This window comes from Micromesistius poutassou, assembly GCF_964030765.1.
Source record: "Micromesistius poutassou genome assembly, chromosome: 2".
Classification (NCBI taxonomy): Eukaryota; Metazoa; Chordata; class Actinopteri; order Gadiformes; family Gadidae; genus Micromesistius; species Micromesistius poutassou.
The window spans coordinates 9,445,325-9,467,195 of record NC_140272.1 but is presented as its reverse complement, the minus strand read 5'-3'; the positions used below and the strand labels follow the sequence as shown (position 1 = coordinate 9,467,195).

The 21,871-nt window shown below is 44.4% G+C and overlaps 1 protein-coding gene across 1 annotated transcript; it reads right to left on the bottom strand.

The window, feature by feature from the left end:
* Positions 1–9,512: 9,512 nt before the first annotated feature.
* On the bottom strand, positions 9,513–16,546 carry optc (opticin). The gene is made up of 6 exons (XM_084464423.1): positions 16,104–16,546; positions 14,649–14,817; positions 14,402–14,560; positions 13,694–13,896; positions 10,115–10,210; positions 9,513–9,736 (listed from the first exon to the last, which is right to left on the bottom strand). The coding sequence occupies exons 1-6, from the start codon at positions 16,281–16,283 to the stop codon at positions 9,569–9,571; spliced, it is 975 nt and encodes a 324-aa protein (XP_084320549.1). The 5' UTR covers positions 16,284–16,546; the 3' UTR covers positions 9,513–9,568.
* Positions 16,547–21,871: the final 5,325 nt, after the last annotated feature.

Genomic DNA, 21,871 nt, shown 5'->3' with positions numbered 1-21,871 from the left:
GAATGCCTTGTGGGACGCCTAGCAGAGACGTCTTGATTAAGCCCACACAGAGGCCTTCCTCATTCATAATTGAATGGTTGCAGTATTTAATAATGAATGTATAGAGATTAATGTTTCACGATGCACAGGCAGAAGCAAAACACGGTAAATACTGAAACTGGAAGATGAAAGAAAAGACAAAGCAAATGTGGATGTAGGGATTTACAGGATTCGTGAATTTGAATTCATGAATGCTTAAAAGGAGTGGCTCACATTGAGAACTTGAACAGTAGGAACGAACAATACATACATTGCAAGGCAGTGCACCAGCCCTACCTCAGCCCTACCCCAGCCCTACCCTACCCCAGCCCTACCTCAGCCCTACCCCAGCCCTACCCTACCCCAGCCCTACCCCAGCCTTACCCCAGCCCTACTCTACTCTATCCCAGTCTTACCCTACCACAGCCCTACCCTACCTTACCCTGCCCCAGAGCACGGGGCATTCACTGGTCCACGCTCAATGGACTCCATTTCCCCATGTCATTGGATTAATCTCGGCCCCCTTCCTCGCTGAGCAGTTAGGTGAATGACGTGCTGCTCTATAAATGATGGCCCGAGGTGGAGGGGGGAGGGGCAATGTGGACTGAAGTGCAATGAGAGGCTGGTTGCTCTATAGGTGCTCATATGGTAGCTGTATTGCGTCATCCATTGCACAGTATGTTTCTTGTAATCCTCCCCAAGGAGCAGCCACTAACATATAGAGCTGCTTTGCTAGGATTTATTATTCCATTCTGCAGACCCATCTCACATAGGCCTATAGCTTTCAGTTTCAGTTCGCCGGGCAGTATATTAAACACATCACTTAATATTGTTAGAAATTCATAGTTGGATAAAATGAGATATCAGCTATCATGTATCCCGGGTTAAAGTCTTCACAACTCAGTGTTTATACCTAGGAAGCATGTCCTCCACCAGGACAGCTTGGTCCTTGCTGCCTGTTAGCAGCACCAAACCACACAGCCTGTAGCCATGTGCCTTCAACAGCTGCACCCACCAGCAAATCACACTCACTCTCCAGCATCTCACACCCTACTGGATAGTGACAGTGTTTTTGCTTATAAAAACGTCTGAGGGAGTAGAAACGATGAATAGAGTATTCATGCCGGAAGAATAAAAAGATTACATTCTGTTAATCATTTATCACAAGATTTGTTTTATAATTCAATTTAGTTGCTCTTGCAACCAACCATTTTCTTACCTCCCCCTGTAAAACAGCAGATGTTCACAGAGTCTTCAGGAAACTAAACATGCAAACACAGTAAACTACTGCCCTACCTAACCTACAAGCCCCTCAGATCACCAGGAGTCCACAATGGGTTGGACTGTCCTGGTCAGTCTGAAGCTGGACTAGGTTCCATCATCAACCCCCTCTTCCTCACCATTCTGCCTCTCTGAGTCTCTACAGACCCATCGTTCTGGTAGCATCTCCAAAGGCCCATTGAGGAGGTCAAACCACACTGCTACACTTCAACATCCAGGGCAGTGCGTACATCATCACCATCAGACTAAAGCCCTGCGCAGAGAGAGGTTGTTCTTCCATCCTATACCGCTGCAAGAAAGAGGTGCTCACCACATCTGAGCTATCCCTCATCATGTTAAATTTCTGGAAAGAATGGCATGCAATTAAAAGGTTTTAAAATGCCACTGCTTGCCAATGTGTAAACCATAAGGCAAATGGTAGTATTTTGAATTTATAGATCATGTAGAAATGATATATACATATGTAAGGTCAAATCATTAACTATGCGTGGAGTCCACACAAACTGCTGCTCCTTTGACATCTGGCTCAATGAGGATAAGGTATTTGCAAATGTTCAGGTAGGTGACTGCAGCCACCAACAGATGGCCAGAGTAGGAAGACCTTCAGGAGCTGTGGTGATATAGGACAACTACAGTGGGATGATATAGAACACTACAGCAGGAGAATATAGGAACACTACAGCAGGATAATATAGGAACAATACAGCAGGATAATATAGGAACACTACAGCAGGATACTATAGGAACACTACAGTGGGATGATATAGGAACACTACAGTAGGATGATATAGAAACACTACAGTAGGATGATATAGGAACACTACAGCAGGGTTATATAGGAACATTACAGCATGATTATATAGGAACACTACAGCAGGATTATATAGGAACATTACAGCATGATTATATAGGAACACTACAGCAGGATTATATAGGAACACTACAGTAGGATGATTTAGGAACATTACAGCAGGATGATATAGGAACACTACAGTAGGACTTTGAGTCTGCCTTGTGTATGAAAAGTGCTATATAAATAAAGTTGCCTTGCCTTGCCTAGGATGATTTAGGACCACTACAGGAGCTGGGATGATTTAGGAACACTCCAGCAGGATGATATAGGACCACTGCAGTAGCTGTGATGATATAGGAACACTCCAGCAGGATGATATAGGACCACTGCAGTAGCTGTGATGATATCCCACTGGGCTGTAGCCACTGGAGAACATGGACACTGTTTATTTCTGCAGGGACAGTGTTTGGGATGCGTGATGGCGTAGAGATTAGGAGCTTGTTTAGATCTCCTGACGAGCTGCGAGTTGAAGCAGAGATAAAGACGCTCTGCAGACTGGGCTGGAGGGAGGCTCTGCAGAGGGCTCGGCGGAGGAGGTTCCCTGGGCCATGTGCACTGGTTCAAAGATAACAGTGGATCCTGCCAGCCTCCCCATCTACACAACGCAGGAGATGCTGCTATCTCGATGTGGATGTGGGGGCGTATACTGACACACACACACTTGCAACACATTCAGGGAACCAGGGGTCCTTGTTGAAGGATCCATATGTCCAAATACACTTCCAAATGCAAGACTCATTACACAAGAATCATTACACAGTGAATATATTCCTCACACCGTGTGGCAGTAGAGAGTGTCCCGCTCTCATGATGGAACTCCCTCCACAAGAGAATGAATCAGCATCAATAATTTGTGAGGATACTCAGTATTCAAGGGCACCCCTTGCGAATAAATGTATCTTTGATTGATGATGATTTGGGGGTCAAAATAGGTGTGTGTGTGTGTGTGTGTGTGTGTGTGTGTGTGAGTGTGAGAGTGAGTGAGTGAGTGAGTGTGTGTGTGTGTGTGTGTGTGTGTGTGTGTGTGTTTGATTGTTCTCTGTATAATCTCTGTATTCTCGCTCTCTCTCTCCTCTCCTCTCTCTCTCTCTCTCTCTCTCTCTCTCTCTCTCAGTCTTTCAATCACTTATATAAATCGTAAGTCGTATGCATGAAGCGCACAATAATGTGTATGCAGCACAATATGGGTAATATGGGCTTGGCTGATTTTATAATGTATGTGTGTATGTGTATGTGTGCGTGTATGCGTGTGTGTGTGTGTGTGTGTGCGTGTGTACACACATAATAACTCATGGTGTGAAAGCTTCGGACAGCACAAGCAACTCTTTGTACCATGAGTCTGGGTGAAACAGCAGAAGTGTGTGTTCATATGAGCTCATCTGTGTTGGAACATGTGATGTCACATACTAAGATACTGCAATTAACGAGGTTGAATCCGACTTAGCAATACTCCAGTATAACAAGTCGTTAGAGGCTGAAATAGATTCTTCAAAACAAGGACGTGGAAATTGGAGGGTTGGAAGCTCCTCCCAGCGAGCCCTGCTGTGCCTGTAAGATAAGAACAAAAGATGTGTGCAATATGTTTGCAAACTTAGAGGCGCCTTCATCCAGAACGGAGTCTGTCCGACTGCTGCTGCATGGTTGGATTGTGAACGCAAATCAATGGCTTTGCTTTCAAATTGTTTTCAGCATCTATAAAATGTTTTACGACAAAATCTCAAGGTAAAATTCGTAGGTTTCCCTTTTTGCTACATTTGTGGATTACATTTTTTTCAAATTCTAAAACATAAATGTTACAGCAAAATCTCTGTCTCTCTCTCTCTCTTTCACTCTCCATCTCTCTCAGACACTCACCCAGAGGTGGGAGGTTGCCTTAAAGGGTTATAAATAACAACTTTATGGCCTGTCAGAGCCGACGAAAGCACACAAAGCAGGCTAAGGTCAGAGAAACACAAAGCGGAGTGGGATAGAGAACGAGGGAGCCTCAAGTCAGAACACTGAGACACACTGCTCTACACGCAGCGAGGGCGCTCATGGACTCTCATCATGTATACTTTGGCAAAACAGGCCCTTATTAAGGCACCGACCTGTATTGTGGACCTCCTTCCCTGCTCGCTCTTAGTGTTTGAAGCATCTTGGCGTCTCCCCATCACACTCAACCAAAATATGCATGTTAGCACCGCTGCTCTTTCTACATGTCTAAACTCGGGCTCGGGTCTACGTTGCCCCCTGCTGACAAGGCCTGGTTGTATTAATTTACAGGTACTTCATTCAATTAGGAGCACCTGAATTGCATTTACATATGTATGACTATGACATGTGTGTGTGTGTGTGCATGTTCGTGTGTGCGTGTGCACGTGTGCGTGTGCACGTGTGCGTGTGCGTGTGTGTGCGTGTGTGTGTGTGTGGGTGTGCATGCGTGTGTGTGTGTGTGTGTGTAATTGCATTGCCCCATTTCCAGAATGCTTGGGGTTAAACATTGATCCATTTTCTTTTTCCGAGATGTGATTTGTAACATCTGTCAGAGCAAGCGACCCGAGGGAAGACTTAACCACGCCGTAGCGCCGAGGCGTATCCTGCTGCCAAAGCCTTCGGCCAATCAATAGAGTCTCTGTAGCTCCGCAGCACATCCGTCCACGTTCAGAACTCACACCTGCTCTGTCCTCAACGCTACGGGCTGACATGTGCAAAAAGGCTGACCACAATATTATTTTATAAATACTTTTTATAAAAGTATTTTACAAAATGGTTGCCACGATGGTGGTCATGTATGTGAATGACTCAGAGCTGTGGAACTGTTACAGAATACAACGCGTTGCATATATGTTGCACAATATGTAATCACAACAAAAGTTAAAATCTAGATTCAGTGTAAGACAGTGTCATTTCCATATCTGACGCATGAGAACCATAGCAGAGGACATGTTTCGTTCAAGAGAAGCTGCTTCGCGGGGAGGTTTTAAACACACTGCAGCAGCACATCCATATTAAGTAAGGCTTCACTTCAAACAGCAGCTCTTTTCTTCAGAGACAAGCCATAGAAACGGCAAGACCCAAACATCCACACACACGCATGGTTGTGTGTGTGTGTGCATTTCAGTGTAGATTGAATCCGGTGAGACAGAGACCGAGTGAATGAATGACCACAGCTGGGTTTACATGACAGATGCTAAGCCTCTTGATTTCATACCATATAGAGAGGCTGAGGAGCGGCTCTGCCTCCTCGCTGCAGATCACTGCAACGCTCACGTCAGCAACAGAGCAGCGCAGGGGGGATTTGTCTGGAGCAGGCCCATCGTACCCCCATGCGTCTCCACAAACCATATGGGCTTCATGTGGATTGAATGTGGATCACGCTTACTAACCCTTTCAACATAGCCTGCCCATTTCTGCTCCTTGTTATTTCGTTGCACTCCTCTGTCTCTCTCTTATCCCCCCACAACCACCGGTGCAAAACCTCCGAGCTCATCGTTGTGACCAGAATCCAAATGAGTTTATTCCCCCTCCCTTTCCCCCTCCTCTGTTTCTTGGTCCTCTCTCTCTCTCCCTCCTCCCTTAACCTACTATGTCCATTTATGTGTGGCAGCATCGATTTAAAATGTGAAATATGTGCACGCCCACGTCTCCTAGACGCCTACACAGCAGCCCTGCGGTCTTGTTTTCTCTCTCTTTCATGCTCACACCCCCTTCTCTCTCTCTCTGTCTCTCCCTCTCTCCTGCTCAGTCTCTCCCTCTAAATCTCCCTCTCTCTCCCTTCCTCTCTCAATCTCTCCATTGCTTTGTATAAATCTTTCTCCCTGGCTTTCTGTTTCTCTCCCTCCAACCCCCTCCCCCCCCTCTCTCTCTCCCCCCATGCTGCTAAACTCATGTGTTCATGACTCTCATTGGTCCTGCCTTGTTTGGTGCATTGTTTTCACCATTCCATTTATCTCTCTGTCACCGAGCACAACCAGCACCTTGAGACCCTTTTAGGTCCTCCAGGACTCCTCTGTGCTCTTCTCATTACGCTTTCATTTAGTCTCTGTCTACAGCCCACTTTTAGGTGTTTTTGCTTCCTGGGTGGACAGGGAGAGAGATCTTCTCCCTCAGCAGCAGGTCTCACTGAGAGATGTGCACCATGCAGCAACTTGGGCCGGCTTTGATGTTCATTTTGGATGCCAGCGAAATGTTCTGGATCTGGATCTGTGTTCCCAACTGAATTTCTTGTCTTTCGCTCCACGATGTGTCATATTGAAATGTGGCAACACCAACAAAAATGTCCTAATTTTGTATCAATCAATGTTTTATGGTGAATGTTCCTAATAGCCCGGCCGAAGGAAACATGTTGCTCTAGCTGGGCTCAGAAATAACAAGTGGATCTTTTGCCTCTTCAATACCCAATGAATGCAGTGTACATTTGTTGCCTCCTGTTTGGTTTGTGTTCGTGTGTGTGTTTGTGTGTGTGAGTGTGTTTGTGGTTCTGTGTGTGTGTGTGTGTGTGTGTGTGTGTGTGTGTGTGTCTTTATGTATTAAGCTCCTCGCTGGTTTCATATCACTGGCAACCTCTAAATCCTGTCTCTAGTCTCTCCCTCAAGGCCAGCTCTCCCTCCTAAATTCTGACCAAATCAATCCAATCAATGGGCGATTTGGAGGGAGGGAGGTCACCCTGAAGCAGCCGTTCTCAGGGAGATAGGAGAGGAGCCCTGACAGAGGACCTCAGAGAGGACTGAATGCCTCTCCCACCAGGGGGACGGACAGGAACACAGGAACACTCGACAACGTACATCTGGAAGAAGCCAAAGAACCGATTACAAAAGACAAACATCAGAAGATAATGATTCTTAAATGATTTTGATGTATCCTCTGTTGTCCGACAATCCAAAAAATAGTCAAGAATGACCATAATGAAATACAAATTGCATCACATAAAAACATTCTAATGTGGGAAGTCTCTCTGTCACGTGGGGTCTGGGCTGCGTAGGTGTGAGTGTGTATTCTGCTGTGTGTGGGTGTGAGTGTGTATTCTGCGTGTGCTGTGGTGTGACTGTGTATTCTGCCCGCGCGGTGGGTGAATGTGAGTGTGAATTCTTCGTGTGCTGTGTGTGAGTGTGTGTGGTTGTGAGTGTGTATTCTGCGTGTTGCTCAGATACAGAGGAGCCACTGGCTCATGTGCTCTACCATGTGCAGACAGTATCAGCGGAGATACTGTCAACATGATCCAGTGACTCACGCGCCATCCAGCAGCTCTGCAGCCTCAGCAGAGCGGTCTGAAGTGTTCCCCCATATGACTCATGACCTCCTCACCTCACCTGACACGGTGTTGAATCAATCAATATGAATCAGCGGAGATCACCAGAGGGTTTAGGGCCTGCAGCAAGCGGAAGTGTGAGTCCTTGTTGGGCTTCGACTACACTTTGAATACAGGTGTCCCCCACCCCCGTTCTATTCCAATGAGTCACTCAGTGAGAGATGCTGGAGCTCACACACACCCACACAAGCACACACACACACACACACACACACACACACACACTGCATGTCTGCATCAATAGACATCTAACCAACACACTCCAATGTATAAATATGTGTGACAGACAGGCCTGGGAGGGAGTGGGGCGCTGGTGGAGCGACGGCTCATTAGCTTTTCACATGTTCACTTCATGCCTCAAACCTCACCTGTCAAAGAGGCGGAAGCAGACTGTAGAGGAAAGAGGTAATGCTAAAGAGGCATGGAGAGGGTGGAAAAAGAGAGCCATGAAGGTAAGACAGAGCCAGAGAGAGCAGAACGGAATCTGGTGGAGGTCTTGTCTACCTAGAATCAGTGGTGCTGAATAACTTGACACACACACACACACACACACACACACACACACACACACACACACACACACACACACACACACACACACACACACACACACACACAGCTATTGTACATGTTAAATGATGGATGTTTGAAAGTCATCACGTTACCAAAGCAACAGCCCAGCACAGCAGAGAAATGCTTTCAGAAATAGAACAGACATTGGTCTCCTGTGCATTCATACAATCTGGCTTATTGGGGGAGTGAGAGCAGGGAGGCGGGTTTATGGTGACCAGGAGAGAGGACCGGGCCAGAGAACAGGCCATAAAGAGCACCAGAGGAAGACAATCAATTAGAGAGAGCAATGACTGTAAAGAGCACCAGGAACGTGTGATCACTTTAGAGGTTGAGAAGCAACATTCAAATCATTGTCAACATTCAAATCAAATCAATTCAAACTGACTGTGTTCCTGTGCCTCCAAATATTTTCTAAATGCAAGAACCATGCATAAGAACATGGGCATAAAGGTGACATGTCCTGGCAATACGTTGTTCGCAAAACATATGTACTAAATATCTATATTATATAAGCTAGATAAGATCAACAATTTATTATTTTTATATTATATAAAGCAGTTACCATGGGCAGCGCCAGCTATAGGAAGACACCAAACACTGGAGACAGACACCACCATGTGGCCGCCGGGTTTTACTGCGCCGTAGATTCCGGACGTTCCGCTGATTACTATTTCTTCCTTTAGATCATTTTAAAACATTTATATACGATATCAAGATGAGTGCATCACTTTTCAGATACTTTATCATTTAAAAAGCAACAATGTATCAGGAACATGTTTGTCAATTTTCAATTTGTCAGTGAATGCCTGGTTTAGTTTAGTGTCAAATGGCCGCACACGTTTCATGAGTCTCATTATTGACATATTGACATAAGACATTAACAAAGCTACTTTTATCATGAGTTGAAATGATTAACAACTGCTGTATTGCCTCCTATTGTGTTTTTAATTGAAGAGAACAACAACTATTCATCAACAAGGTATTTCTCCTCCGTTTGTCCGCAAAATCCCAGCAAAAGGTAGAACAATCAGAAGAACAGAAGGCGATTTTGGGCTTTTTCAACTTGTCCCGAGTTTCAACATTCTGACTCTCTGTCACTCACTGTCACTCACCCCATGCTCAATGACTCCTCCTCTCTCCCTCCCTACTGTCACTCACCCCATGCTAAATGACTCCCCCTCCCTCCCTACTGTCACTCACCCCATGCTAAATGACCCTCCCACATCCCCTACTGTCACTCACCCCATGCTAAATGACCCTCCCCCATCCCCTACTGTCACTCACCCCATGCTAAATGACTCCCCCTCCCACCTGTCACTCACCCCATGATAAATGACTCCCCCTCCCACCTGTCACTCACCCCATGCTAAATGACTCCCCCTCCCACTTGTCACTCACCCCATGATAAATGACTCCCCCTCCCACCTTTCACTCACCCCATGCTAAATTTCTCCCCTCCCTCCCTTCTTTGCATTGTTCTCAGCATGATTCATCATGGATCAGACAGAGTTTCCATCCCATCCTCCACACCCTGGTGGGCCCGCAGCCTCGGGCCCTCAGTGGCCCCCCAGGGGCAGCCTCGGCAGGCAGGTGTAGGCGCTGGCGAACAGGTGGAGGTGGATGGGGTTGGCGTCCAGGCGGATGTCCTCCAGGCGGGGGCGAGTGTAACTGCGGTCCTGTGCGTTACAGAAGGTGTCCTCCTGCAGGCTCTGGATGTTGTTGCTCTACAGAGATGGAAGGAGGAGGTGGAAAAGAAGTAACCAATCAGAGGGTCCTCAGGGGGCAGGGTGGGCTTATCCCTCCCCAACAACAGACGGCTGACGCAAGACATTATTACTTCAATACAGACATGTGCAAACCAACACTGCAGGTATCCTAATGAATCACATTCACCTTCGTGGTGAATGTGTATTTTATCACTTTGTAAATCATTGATGTGTAATTGATCAGTGCATTTGTTTAAGTGGCATGATTCCATAGATAAGGTTTCTACATTCCAGCGATGCTCTTTCCTTTATGTACTATGGCTCAGTGGTTAAGTGGTGCTGCTTGTTCAATGTCCCTTTGTCTTGTTTCTGTTGGGTCCAGGGTTTGTGTCCTACCTGCAGATGTAGTGCTCTCAGGCTCTCAGGCAGGGGTGTGGGAATATAACTCAGATGGTTGTTCGATAAATAAAGGAACTCAAGTTGGCTCATATCCTGAGGATGGAATAGAAGAAGCAAGGGAGAACAACATATGGTAAGACATACATTCTGCAATACATCAAGTGGCCTGGAGAGGGTGCTGTTGGTTCACATGTGGCAGGAACACAAGCGTAGTCGTGCTTTAACCCGATCCAATGGCATTTTCAGTTCAATTTAACAGAATATGAATGAAGGGGTCTGGACTCTGGATAGGTTATATTAGTGACCTTGTTTGGCTTTCATCCTTTGTATACCTACCATACAAAAGGCAAAAAGGACCTTACTAAGATTTAATAACCCTTTGTTTGATATAGGGGGCAGCTGAGGAGGAGGTGGAGCTGGAGGTGGAGCTGAGGAGGGCTGAGGAGGTCTGAGGCAGTCTGAGGAAGGCATAGGAGGTCTGAGGAGGTCTATAGAGGTCTGAGGGGATCTGAGGTCTGAGGAGGTCTGAGGTGGCCTGAGGGGATCTAAGGTCTGAGGAGGTCTGAAGAGGTCTGAGGTGGTCTGAGGAGGACTGAGGTCTGAGGTCTGAGAAGGGCGTAGGAGGTCTGAGGTCTAAGGAGGTCTGAGGTGGTCTGAGGAGGACTGAGGTGGTCTTATGAGGTTTGAGAATGTCTGAGGCAGCAAGGCAGTCTTGCCTGCAAGCCGCACTCCCATTGGTCACACCCACTACTTCGTCTACTACGTCTACTACGTCAAAACCAGTGGGTTGTCATTGAGAGTCAGGCTATATTTGTGAGTGATGCAAAGTCCCTCACTAAAAGGATCACTACATGGCCGTAATAAGCTGTGGAGTACATGTTGTATTGTGGATGGCTGATTCTAACAAAACCTATGACCTAAGGCAATCCCAGTTCTACTACTGCCATTTGAAAACACTTGTGTGTTGCTCCATATGTGCCTGTACCCATCAATCACGTCTGAATCTTGCTATGGAGTCCCATTCCGATGACATAGCGTATATATATATCTCTGAAGCAATAAATCGCTGCCGTTATCCTGTTAGAATCCCAGAAGGTAAACCTGCTATCAGACACGGACATCAAGATCACCCGCTGCCAACGTGGACACAGACACACACCCATAGACACAGTGATTGCTATGTTGATGATGCAAGAGGAAATCCATAAGTAGCTTAGGTAGCTTACCAAAGTTATTGCTTTGCTTCCCCCTGTTGTGATGTAGCCATATGTTAACCATTAGCCAGAGTGTGAACCCACTGAGGGTAGGATCAGTCTTTTCTGGTCGTAAAGAAGCAGAGACCCGTTGAGTACATCTGCTCAGCAAGAATCCAGGGAACTCTGACCATTACCTAAACCTCAAACCTTTCCTTAGTGAGTACACAGCATTCCAACTGTGGGGCTCACTCACACAGAGAATTAAACAATAATTAGTATATACCAAGCTAGTACTAGCCTGGCATCGTCAGTCAAATTGCAGACTATACTAAGTCTGGAACCTCTCTGTTCCATTTTCATTTCCAAAAGGTGTAACCAAAGGGCGCAGAACAAAATGCCACTGGATCAAAAAAAGAAAAAAAAGGTTAGACCTACAAAATAGGTATATTCAACAACTCTTGAGTGCTTCTCTTTTGAAGTCTCATCTGACATAGAAACAAAACTCCTTTTTGTTGCCACCGTCAATTTGATTCACAATCAATTTTATTCACACTCAATTTTAGTGTATTGCCTGTTCATCCCTTGGATTGTTTTGACTGTTACTGACCCTGCCTGTTTTATAAACTCTTTTGCTCCATTGTGTGGACTCGCAACACTATTTCTCCCTGGAGGAGCAGAAAAGCCAAAAGGCTATTCTGCTCCTCCAGGGAGAAATAGTGTTGCAGACTATGCCATCTCATTCTGTACACTCGAGGGTGAACGTGGCTGAGATCAAGACAGCCTCATGTCATTGATTTGTCATCCTGAGTTCAAGACCCCAGTCTGATGATGTTTCCATATAATTGTGATGGAACTCACAGCGCTTAACATTATTATTTAATTTGATTGATTCAGTGTTTAACGTAGAGCACTGTTGGTTTTGTTGAATAATTGTCACCCATTCATTCTGATAATAAATAATTGTATATTACAAACCATAATGGACACTCTTACTTTAAATCCTCCACTTTAAATTGAGCATTATCAATATTGAGTAATATGACAAAACTTGTGATATCATTTTTGGCCATATATTCCAGCCCTAATTACTTATTTTGATCTGTACAGAAATCATACAATATGTCAAATATAATTCCAACCAATAGGGCCCTTTGAATCCCGGAAGGACCTCCCACACTAACACCCATTGGATAAGTCTGACAGCGTCAGCTCACAAGAGCCAATCAGGAGAGGCTTCCCATTTAGGCAGAGCCTCAAACTTTGGGGGAACAAAACAATTATTATTATTATATTTATAGTTTAGTGTTCACCCTCCAAACTGACCTCAGGTTCACTTATGTGACTCCTTTACTACATTGTTTTATCAGAAAAAAATATCTAACCATTTTACCTAAGTGAAGATGTGCTCAAGTTCTATACGACAGCAACAAATTGTTGAATCCGTTTGAAACACTGTTAGAAAAATATGTCAGCGGATGAACTCAAATCCACAAGAAGGCTTGAGGTGCTCTGATCTTTGCAAAACTAAAAAGATGCCAGATTTTGTTTCCTCGTTTTACATATATCAAAAGTTTTACCATGTGAATTGTGATTTAGCAAATTTAAAGACATATACTTGCTGTAGAATCAATCAATCTGATCTTTCTCTTATTTTTTAGACATCTTAAAACGTATTTCCTTTGTTTAATGAGTGCAACAACAATGTAGCAACAACAACTGCTACAATGAAACAAGGTGTAATTTCCCTAGTTCCTAAGCATGATGAGGACTTCCTGCGTACAGACAATTGGCTTCCTGTCACTTTTAAACAGACAAACTTCTCAAACAGGTGAGCTCATGAAAAGTCGATATATAAGTAACAATATTAGAAGATGATGGTGTAAATCTGTAAACTACCCTTACATCGAAACAGGCTTGTGACCTTTGTGTAAACTGCGTATCCAGATTTATCTAGGTACATAAATTTGTTGATGTATCTGTTTACACTCTTGTGTAAACATGGACTCATGGTTCGGGGAATTCATCGTACTTCTTCAATCACAGTTGCTCAAAATACAACTCTTCTCAGTGACGGAGAAACAGAGGGAGGGAGGGAGGGAGGAAGGGAGGGAGGGAGAGCGAGAAGAGGGAGATTAGTTGTTTTGGGGTTTAGTTTAAAAATCGTACCCTCTTCTGCTCTCTACTACGCTCTCCCTTTACAATTAATGGATCTGCAGCAACTTTAATTTAAGAAAGATTTAAGGAAGGCTTTACTTTACTACTTAGTCTAATGTCTAATTTACACCCTCTTTCCTCCTAATTGCAGTCAGAAGTATTGCAGTCAGAAGTATCAATTGAATATCACCGAACGGAGCTAGAATTGTGCATCCAACTCAATTACCTTGAATCCTTCCAGATGCATCCCAGCAGAAGTCAGTCGGTTGTTGCGGATGTCGATGTGCCGCATGGTGACGGGCAGCCAGGGCAGGGCCTGCAGGAGGTTGTCAGACAGAACTATCTGCTCCAACTGTGGTACACTCCGGAACACGTCCTCCTCCATGTCCGAGATCTGGTTCCCTGTAAGGTCGATTCCTTTCAGCTTGTCTATGAAATGGAGACAATGTTGCACATATTTTAATCTATATTTATTGTTTTAACCTGTTTTTTTCCCTACAGAGAGCAAGAGAGAGATAGGCAGAACGGTTGTTTCTTTCTCATCATGTTGTGGCGATCACAGCTGTGTGTTGCCAGGTCGTTGTGTTCCAGGATGGAAACCTGGACTCACGTGCCGCTCGCCACAATATTGGAATAATTCTTATATATATATATATATATATATATATTTCTTGCTTGAAAGACAGATCAGCGGATCCCCTCAGAGGAAATAAATCAACCCCACTAACACTCAATGTTAGCATAGATGTTTTCAGTGGCATGAGAGCTCCATTCATGAAGGTGTTGACCGGTAGAACATGGGAGCTCTGAAACTCACCCAAAGGTTGGTTTTTAGAGCAGTAATTCAGAACATAAAACAGGACATGTTGATTATGACAACAACAGTAACCACAGCATAAACAATACTAATTCTTAATGTTATCTGTTCTCTTACTCAAGTTGATGAAGTCTGTGTTCCTAACGTGCTGGATCTTGTTGAAGCGACCGTAGAAGTGGGTGGTATCTTTGGGGAGGGGTGGGATTGTCTTCAGGTCCGAGTCATCGCAGTAAACACTTCCACTCAAACACACACACAGCAGACAGGTGGGCATGCCTTCAGACAGAGTACAGTATGGGTTCAGGTGAAGCGGAGACACAAACCTAATGAAGTGCATGACTTTGTGTTATGAGTCCAGACTCACCCAGGCCGGTTTCAGGCCCGAAGAGGCCGGGTCCCTTGAAGTCCAGTGGGACCAGGTCAGGGGCCAGGGACAGAGCGGCTGGGGCCCCGTTCTCCTCAGAGGGTTCAGAGGGCCCATGGGCTGGAGGAGGGCCTTCCTGTTCAGGGGGAGCCAGTGTACCAACCTCCATCTTCTCGCCACCAGGACAGCCCCAAGAAAGAGTTGGATGTCAAAGTACAGTTTTATGTGTACTCTATAACTCACTACCCAGCTCATCTAAACGACAAGGTGCATTTTTCAAAGAGTAAACACTTAACACACTAATAAAAATATATTGACAGTACTTTCACATTTAATGATATAATAATAAAAGAGAAATGTGTGTTTCCCAGTCAAGGTTAATGTTAAAGTGGAATAATCAAGGGTGGATCATTTAAAACAGGGATGGGCAACTGGCGGTCCGTGGACCACATACGGCCCGCATCCTCACTCTGTGAGGCCCGCAGATAATTTAAGATTAAGGTTGTTTTTTTTACAGAAAACTCGATCAACAAAAACCATACCTTTCAGTCAAGATGAGAAGCTGAGTATCTTTTGATGAGTATGATGAGTATCTTTTCATAGAATTCAAAGGCAAACCCATGTGTCTAGTTTGCTTAGAAACAATATCAGTCATGAAAGATTTCAACTTAAGTCGCCACTACTACAACTGCACTGAATATAATGCTAGTTGTTGCACTTAATGTTGGGCCACTGTTTTTCAGTTTTTTCATCATTGAATGATGATGTATGTGAGCCCTTTGCACTGAAAAAAAGAAGAAAAACTCATAACTCGTGGCTTTTAAAACAAACTTGTTGTGTTTGTCGTTTAACAAGAGTATAGACATGTTAAAAATGGCATTTGAGCATGGAAAATATGAAATTAATGTATGTTGGTTCAATTAACATATATAAGCTATGAATCTGAATGATTTTTTAGGTAGTGGCCATCCCCAAAATGCACCAGAATACAGGAAATCACATCTACCAAATTCAAAATTTTCTGGGGGAGGACCCCGAGACCCCCCGTCCATGACTACACCACACCAACAACGTTCATCACCAGCCACCACTGATACAGTCATATATCTACACATAATTTGTTATTATTTTTGAATTATTTTATAGCTTCTCACATATCCAATTGGGTGAAGAGCGCGGTCATGTGGCCCTCTGATGGTGATGATGAAAAATTGTGTCCCTCTTAATCATGAAAGTTGCCCATCCCTGATTCAAAAATACCAATCCACTGATTATACGGTATATATTTGTATTTTTAATATTTTTGTGTATGATTTTCTATTAAACAGAACAATAATACACACAAATAGCCGGAGTAGAAAAGGTACATGTTGTAGTTGAAATGTTATTTGCCCTTCAGGCGTGTCACTGGACCAGTCTATATGCCCTCAGCTACACGCTGGTGGACACTCTTACCTCCTGATCCAGATCATCATAGTCGTAACTTTCTCCAAAACCATTGGGGTCTAGGTTGTCCCAGTCCGGCGCATTGTTCAGGTCATAGTCGTCCCCTTCTATGTCCCCAACACTGGGCCGGGGGAGCAGGAGGATGAGGGCTGCGGTCAGAGAGACCAGCAAGGGGTGCAGAGCCATCATTATGTCATGCGTTGAAGGTACCTGTCAGCAGAACATAATGAGAGTAATGAGAGTCGTTTCAACGTGCTCTACTCTGACTGTATCCCTGGCCAGGCAAGGGTTAAGGTAACTTTTGTGTGGCCTCACAAAATGATTTCCGTACTCTCACATCAAAGTACGCCAAACTATGAGGTGGATAGCACGATTAGGAAGGCTATCTGGTTCCATGGGTGTTGTTTTTTTTCTCCCACTGCAATGCTACTTGATGGCTTTTTGACTTGTGCTCTACGTCTACGCCTCTAACTGCTTCATCTGCATCTACCATTGAAGATTTCCTTTTCATTTCACGTTTTTGCTCATATACTATTACAAGTAAACAAGTATTACTTCAGTGATATTTTCTCAAAAAAATAAATTGAATCTGAACTTTTATTAATTATTAACTTTGTCTTTTAATCTCTACCCCATTTGGTTCATTTAACATATATGGTGGATGTATCCTGGCATACCTGGTTGACCATTGTGTCATAGTAAAGGATTTTAGGAATAAACAAACTTAATACCTAGAATGTAACACCTAAGCACATTGTCTACTTTATTAGCAATCAGCTTCCTTTGTCTACTTAAGTGGCCCATAAACAGCTGTATGTTAGAGTCAACAATGACGTTTCTAAGAACAGATGGGAGCACACACACACACACACACACACACACACACACACACACACACAGGCACAATACACACACACACACACACACACACAGACAAACACACAAACACACACACACACACACACACACACACACACACACACACACACACACACAGGCACAATACACACACACACACACACACACACACACAGTACCCTTTGAGATATTTGTTCAAACCTGTTAATACAAATCAAATCGATGCTTTCAACTGCTTTTTTAAGGAATTTGGATCTTGATAGTCTCTGAGAAATGAAGTCAAAAGATACATCTTGCAAATAAATTGGAGGTTGAGTTGCTTTCCCATGGGTCGAGGGACCAGGTCCACCCAGGAACCGGGTCCACCCAGGGACCTGGTCCACCCAGGGTCCGTGTCCGTTCAGGGACTGGGTCCACCAAGGGACCTGGTCCACCCAGGGTCCGGGTCCGCTCAGGGACCTGGTCCACCCAGGGACCGGGTCCGTCCAGGAACCGGGTCCACCCAGGGACTGGGTCCACCCAGGGTCCGGGTCCGCTCAGGGACCTGGTCCACCCAGGGACCGGGTCCACCCAGGGACCGGGTCCGTCCAGGAACCGGGTCCACCCAGGGACCGGGTCCACCCAGGGTCCAGGTCCACTCAGGAACCGGGTCCATCCAGGGACCGGGTCCACCCAGGGTCCGTGTCCGCTCAGGAACCGGGTCCACCCAGGGTCCGGGTCCGTTCAGGGATCGGGTCCACCCAGGGTCCGGGTCCGTTCAGGGATCGGGTCCACCCAGGGTCCGTGTCCGTTCAGGGACCGGGTCAACCCAGATCCTGCATGGGCCACCCAGGTCCCGGGCCACTCAGGTCCCGGGCCACCCAGGTACATCATCACAAAGAAACACATTGTTTCACAAGCCGCCTTGATGGTGAACCGCCTTAGACCCCCTCTTTGTGGCTGATGGTCCATCTGTCAACTCATCTAATGCAAAGCAATTACCTGCACAGAATCTTATTACGCAGATATAGGAGTGATTCAAGGTGAACCAACAATAAAAGATGTCCCTTCCCCCTCCAAGATTAAATCAAAGCCGAGGGATGGTACTTACAGGCTCGGTTCTTCAGCGTCTTAGTCTTCGTCCTTATGGGTCCTTGCTTCCTCGGTGCAGGGAGCTGTCAGACGGTTCCCAGCGGAGGTATTGACCCGTTGCTTCCTTGGCCACAGTGATAAGTGTCTGACCGGTAAAGCCAGGTCATTATGGGAGGGAGGACAGTGAGGCTCCGTGGTCATTATGGGAGGGAGGACAGTTTAGCTGCGTCTGTGTGCTCAGCTGTTCCATTTAACACACACATAGGAAGGGACCAAAGCAGCACCCTCCCTCTAGGGTATTACTGTACATTGTTGATTAAAACAATATAAAGATATCAAGAATAATGAAATACATTCTCCTTTGAAAGTACATTCTTTTGGAATGTCAATTGATGTATATTTTTTCCAATTGTTTTTATTTCTCTTCTACTTGGAGAAGTTCAATTGTTTTAGTTTGCAGACTTTTAGCACAGCAAATGATATATAATGATATATATATATGTATTTATACAGTATAAGACACAATAAGGAGATGATTTAGTGGAAAGGGAGATGTGTTGATGTGGAGTTTGGGATGGTCAAATTTGAATAAAGTTTTCTTAGCTGTGTAATCTTTCCAAATCTCCAAGTCTCTACCATTGGTAGATGGTACCGATGGCATACAGGACTTCTTTAGACATTTGGGATGTTTTTATTCCTGACCCTTTTTCGTAAATTGCATATATCTTAAATGCAGAAACCACTTTAAAACACAAGGCGCCCTGTGGCCCTTCTTGGTTGTTCTGAACAAAGCACAAACTAAATGATGAATGATGAATGGTTAGCATCTCTGTGGCCTTCCCTATAGACGAAGCCTGGGAACCAGACGATCTGCCAGATCATGTTTTATTTTCTCTTGCATATGACTCTGGCCCCCCTCCCGTTCAGACAGGTTTCCAGTGGTTCTGGCATGGGTCAGGCCAATCACAACCATTTATCTTATATGGGGCAGGGTTTAAAACAATGTTTTGCAAACAATGTGCACATTAGAACACTATGGGGGAAACCTGAAATTAGCATTAGAAACCAGCATAATATTAATTTGTGAAATGGTCATGGATGTCAGGCTACAGGAGAAGAGATTGACATTGTTCATTGTGTTATAGAAGATGGCATTTTTGGAACATCTTTCAACTACAAAAAAAAACACGTCAAAAAGTGGGAAGGTTTGTTTGCGTCAAGAGTGAACTTATGACTCCAAACTCTCCTCTGAATGATGAGCGATCTTAGGAAATAGGAATGTTAGGAATGTTGCCTACTCTAAGAGGCTTGATGAACTATGGGCCTGGAAGGCTCAAGCATGGATGGTCTAAACAAGGGAATCTAATCTACCTTTTTTACATGTCAACCTAAAAACGATTGTGTCGAGAGCGATGAACCAATCAGTGGATCAATTGAACGCCCATTCCTCTCCCTCCCTCAGAGGGGCTCTCGTTTATCTCCACGTGATAGTGATCATTAAGTAAGAGAGGAATGGTTTCATGGGGTACCGTGTTGCTGATCATATCTTGGCCTGTGTCCTGAGAAATGTTTTAAAGATAACCTGAGATGGCTACAAAAGAGTACAATAACAGCTGTACACCACTGCTAACTAGCTGCACATGAGAAAAGCATTCAGCGTAGCGTTCCTTTTTCATGATGACCTGAAACTCCCTCCCCAGAGCACTGGGTGGAACAATCCTTTTTACATTTTTGAAAGAGGCGTTAAACAGGCTGAAGGCCATGCTGATTTGCACTAGAACCACATCAATGTAACAGAACATTCTATTTTCTTCCCACAGATAGATCCTCTAAACACTTCCATATGTTGGGCATGGGTAATCAACTTCCATCCGCTAGCAACACCAAAGGCATATAATGGTATGTTAGGTGTTGGCTAGCAGCATCATGAGTTCATCGGTATCTCACAAGTTCACATTCTGTTTCTCTCTGCAGATCAGTCTAGGACCAGTACATTGATGAAATATCCAATCAGCGCTTTGGGGAAGGGATTCAGTTCATGGCAAGAATGTCACTCTGGGTCCACCTATTGTCACGTTTCCCTGAATTAACCTGTGTTCAGTTGGAGTGAGCCTTAAAGAGACAGGAGCTAAAACCAAGCCTTTCTGACAAAGAGTGAAAGCAGTTAGCAGATAGATTAATAGCTAGATTATATGTTTACATTAAACAATGTTAACAAATTATAGTAGAACCCCCAAATGAAATTATTAACCACAACAAAATGCATAATATGACCCCTTTAATACAATTTCATAGTTGTTCTACAAAAGTAAACAGGGAGTTTAGACTGGGTTCTTTTAAAGGGAGAAATCCATCCTTCATTCATCCCTGGGACACTTTGGAAACAATATAGGCCCCTTTGTGGAGGATGGAAAGCCTCAGATCCTATAGCTGTCAACGCTATTGGACCTGTGTTTGGATGCATTAAGAAGGACAGGTTGGCAGTAAGTGAAGGCACACCTACTGTGAGCAGAGAACCTGTGTTCACCACAGAGCAGAACGCCATATTGTTAGAGTACGTCCTCAGGGCTGCTGACTAATATTATGATTTAAGTCCCAAAGGTACGATAATAAATTGATCGACACAAGCTTAGCTAGGCCAACAAGCCTTAATAAAAACAATTCACAAATCTGAGTAATCCAAAAACACTATTTCACTGCAAAGGGTATTTTGAATATGGATGAGACAGAGGTCCCCACCCCCCAACTGAAGGTTCTTGCCATAAAAGCATGGAACACGTGTTCCTGTGACAATGTGATGTGCAGTGAATGCCATGGGAATTCAAGCCCTCCGTACGTTGTGTTCCCCAGGAAAAACTTCCACCCTGATATAATCAGGGATGTCCTCCCTGGCTCTATAGAAACGGCATACAAAACAGCCTGATTGATGCAGGCTTCTTTGGCCACTTCCAAACCCATAGCCTCTAACACAGACAGTCTTGTTTATCCTTGACAATGATCACTCCCACATGTCCTTGAATTGACTTTAGTCAGGGTTCTGGCACACTGTTCCCACAAGTTGACGCCATTGAACCAGTGTGTTCAAGAAGAGGGTTTACACCTTTTCTGAAAGCTTGATGAAACTTCATCCGGGCACGACAATGTACAATGTGTCTTAGTCGATGACGTATCCAGGCCAATCAGGGACTGTGTCGTACTTGATGACTTCAAATACAGGCCGCTGCTGGAAAATGGCTAATGGTGTCTCCTGAAGCAGCAAGCGATAACGTTAACATTAGCCCTAAGAAATAGATTCAAAACTGTTAAAGCTGCAGGGTGTCTGAGTGGAAAACACGTTTTCGATGTTCTTCCAACATGATTGTTACGCTGATTGGCTGAAGGAGTTTGTTAAAGCAAATACTCCCGTGCTGAAGGTCCAGAATTATCCAGATAGCAAAACAGAATCGGATTCCACGTGATCAGGATGGTCTCCAGTAGATATCTTCAAGTCCACTTCTGGGTGAGAAGTGAATTTTCATTTATGCCTGGCTTTTTCAATCTGGACGAAGCAGAGAAGGATGTTGGCACCAAGATTGCTATAGATCTGCATTTTTCATTCTTTTTTTTACTTGGTTTTAAATGGAGTATGATTATGTTTTTAATAATTATAAATTGTTTCATAGCACATTTGCTGGTTTAGTATATTATTCAAAATGTTTGTCTGTTTTTATTTGTTACAATATTTGTCTTTTTTTGGATTATGTGGTGTTTGACAGGGGAGATATTCAAAAATTCACAAAAGAAGAACAAACATTAAAATTGTATGTACAATCGTATATTTTTGTTTGTTATTTAAATATGCAATGCAG

Excerpts from the sequence above, each read along its gene's own strand:
- optc (XM_084464423.1), bottom strand. The coding sequence starts at position 16,283 with ATGATGGCTCTGCACCCCTTGCTGGTCTCTCTGACCGCAGCCCTCATC. Across the intron at positions 13,897-14,401 it reads CACAGACTTCATCAACTTGA|ACAAGCTGAAAGGAATCGAC; the intron begins GTAAGAGAACAG and ends TCCATTTCATAG. Across the intron at positions 10,211-13,693 it reads TGCATCTGGAAGGATTCAAG|GATATGAGCCAACTTGAGTT; the intron begins GTAATTGAGTTG and ends TTCCATCCTCAG.